Here is a 1,773-nt window from a genome sequence, read left to right on the forward strand (position 1 = left end):
ACAACCCAATCCAAAAATGGGCAGAAGACCTAAACAGACATTTCTCCAAAGAAGATACACAGATTGCCAACAAACACATGAAAGGATGCTCAACATCACTAATCATTGGAGAAATGCAAATCAAAACTACAATGAGGTATCATCTCACACCAGTCAGAATAGACATCATCAAAAAATCTACAAACAATGAATGCTGGAGAGGGCGTGGAGAAAAGGGAACCCTCTTGCGCTGTTGGTGGGAATGTAAACTGATACAGCCACTATAGAGAACAGTATGGAGGTTCGTTAAAAAACTAAAAATAGAACTACCATATGACCCAGCAGTCCCACTACTGGGCATATACCCTGAGAAAACCATAATTCAAAAAGAGTCATGTACCACAATGGAGATGCTGCACGGAGACCCTCTGCACCCCTGCGAACATGGCTCTGAGAGTGGCACGGAGAGTGAGGGCCACAGTCTGCAGCCTGCATGCCATCTCTGCGCCCAATGTGCCCTGCCCGCCGCAGCCCTGGAGACTGCGGTCGCGCACCATCAGGGCGCAGCACACCATCAGGGCACAGCACACCGGACTGGCTCTGCTGTCAGGTCATAAATTCACAGACAAACATGAATGGTTAACAACAGAAAACGGTGTTGGAACAGTGGGAATCAACAATTTTGCGCAGGAAGCTTTGGGAGATGTTGTTTACTGTAGTCTGCCTGAAGTTAGGACAAAATTGAACAAACAAGAGGAATTTGGTGCTTTGGAAAGTGTGAAAGCTGATAGTGAACTCTATTCTCCTCTATCAGGAGAAGTAACTGAAATTAATGAAGCTCTAGGAGAAAATCCAGGACTTGTCAACAAATCTTGTTATGAAGATGGTTGGCTGATAAAGACAACACTCAGTAACCCTTCAGACCTAGATGAACTAATGAGTGAAGAAGCATATGAGAAATACATAAAATCTATTGAGGAGTGAAAATGGAACCCCTAAATAAACTAGTTTAAAACAACTTAAAAAAAAAAAAGAGTCATGTACCACAATGTTCATTGCAGCACTATTTACAATAGCCAGGACATGGAAGCAATCTAAGTGTCCATCGACAGATGAATGGATAAAGAAGATGTGGCACATATATACAATGGAATATTACTCAGCCATAAAAAGAAACTTAATTGAGTTATCTTAACGAGGTGGATGGACCTAGACTCTGTCATACAGAGTGAAGTAAGTCAGAAAGAGAAAAACAAATACCGTATGTTAACATGTATATACAGAATCTAAAAAAAATGGTTCTGAAGAACCTAGGGGCAGGACAGGAATAAAGATGCAGACATAGAGAATGGACTTGAGGACACGGGGAGGGGGACGAAGTGAGAGAGTGGGACAAAGTGAGAGAGTGGCATGGACATATATATATACACTACCAAATGTAAAATAGATACCAAATACCAAATGTAAAATAGATTGCTAGTGGGAAGCAGCCGCATAGCACAGGGAGATCAGCTCGGTGCTTTGTGACCACCTAGAGGGGTGGGATAGGGAGGATAGGAGGGAGACATAAGAGGGAGGAGATATGGGGGATGTATGTATATGTATACCTGGTTCACTTTGTTATATGGCAGAAACTAACACAACGATGTAAAGCAATTATACTCCAATAAAGATGTTAAAAAAAATAAAGTGCTCTGCAGGCATAAGAATATATCTGAGATGTGTATGAATGAACCTGCATATGTTATGTGTCTTTCAGTTTGTGTGTGTCAGAGCGGGGGGGGATGGATATGA

The 1,773-nt window shown here is 42.0% G+C and overlaps 1 protein-coding gene across 1 annotated transcript; it reads left to right on the forward strand.

The window, feature by feature from the left end:
* The first annotated feature begins 396 nt into the window (after nt 1-396).
* Nucleotides 397-1,006, forward strand: LOC131756141 (glycine cleavage system H protein, mitochondrial-like). The gene has a single exon (XM_059062980.2). The coding sequence runs from the start codon at nt 424-426 to the stop codon at nt 961-963; it is 540 nt and encodes a 179-aa protein (XP_058918963.1). The 5' UTR covers nt 397-423; the 3' UTR covers nt 964-1,006.
* The last annotated feature ends 767 nt before the right edge of the window (nt 1,007-1,773 follow it).

Source organism: Kogia breviceps, chromosome 4 (assembly GCF_026419965.1).
Source record: "Kogia breviceps isolate mKogBre1 chromosome 4, mKogBre1 haplotype 1, whole genome shotgun sequence".
Taxonomy (NCBI): Eukaryota; Metazoa; Chordata; class Mammalia; order Artiodactyla; family Physeteridae; genus Kogia; species Kogia breviceps.

Bases quoted from the DNA above. Each gene is read 5' to 3' on its own strand.
- LOC131756141 (XM_059062980.2), top strand. From the start codon at position 424: ATGGCTCTGAGAGTGGCACGGAGAGTGAGGGCCACAGTCTGCAGCCTG.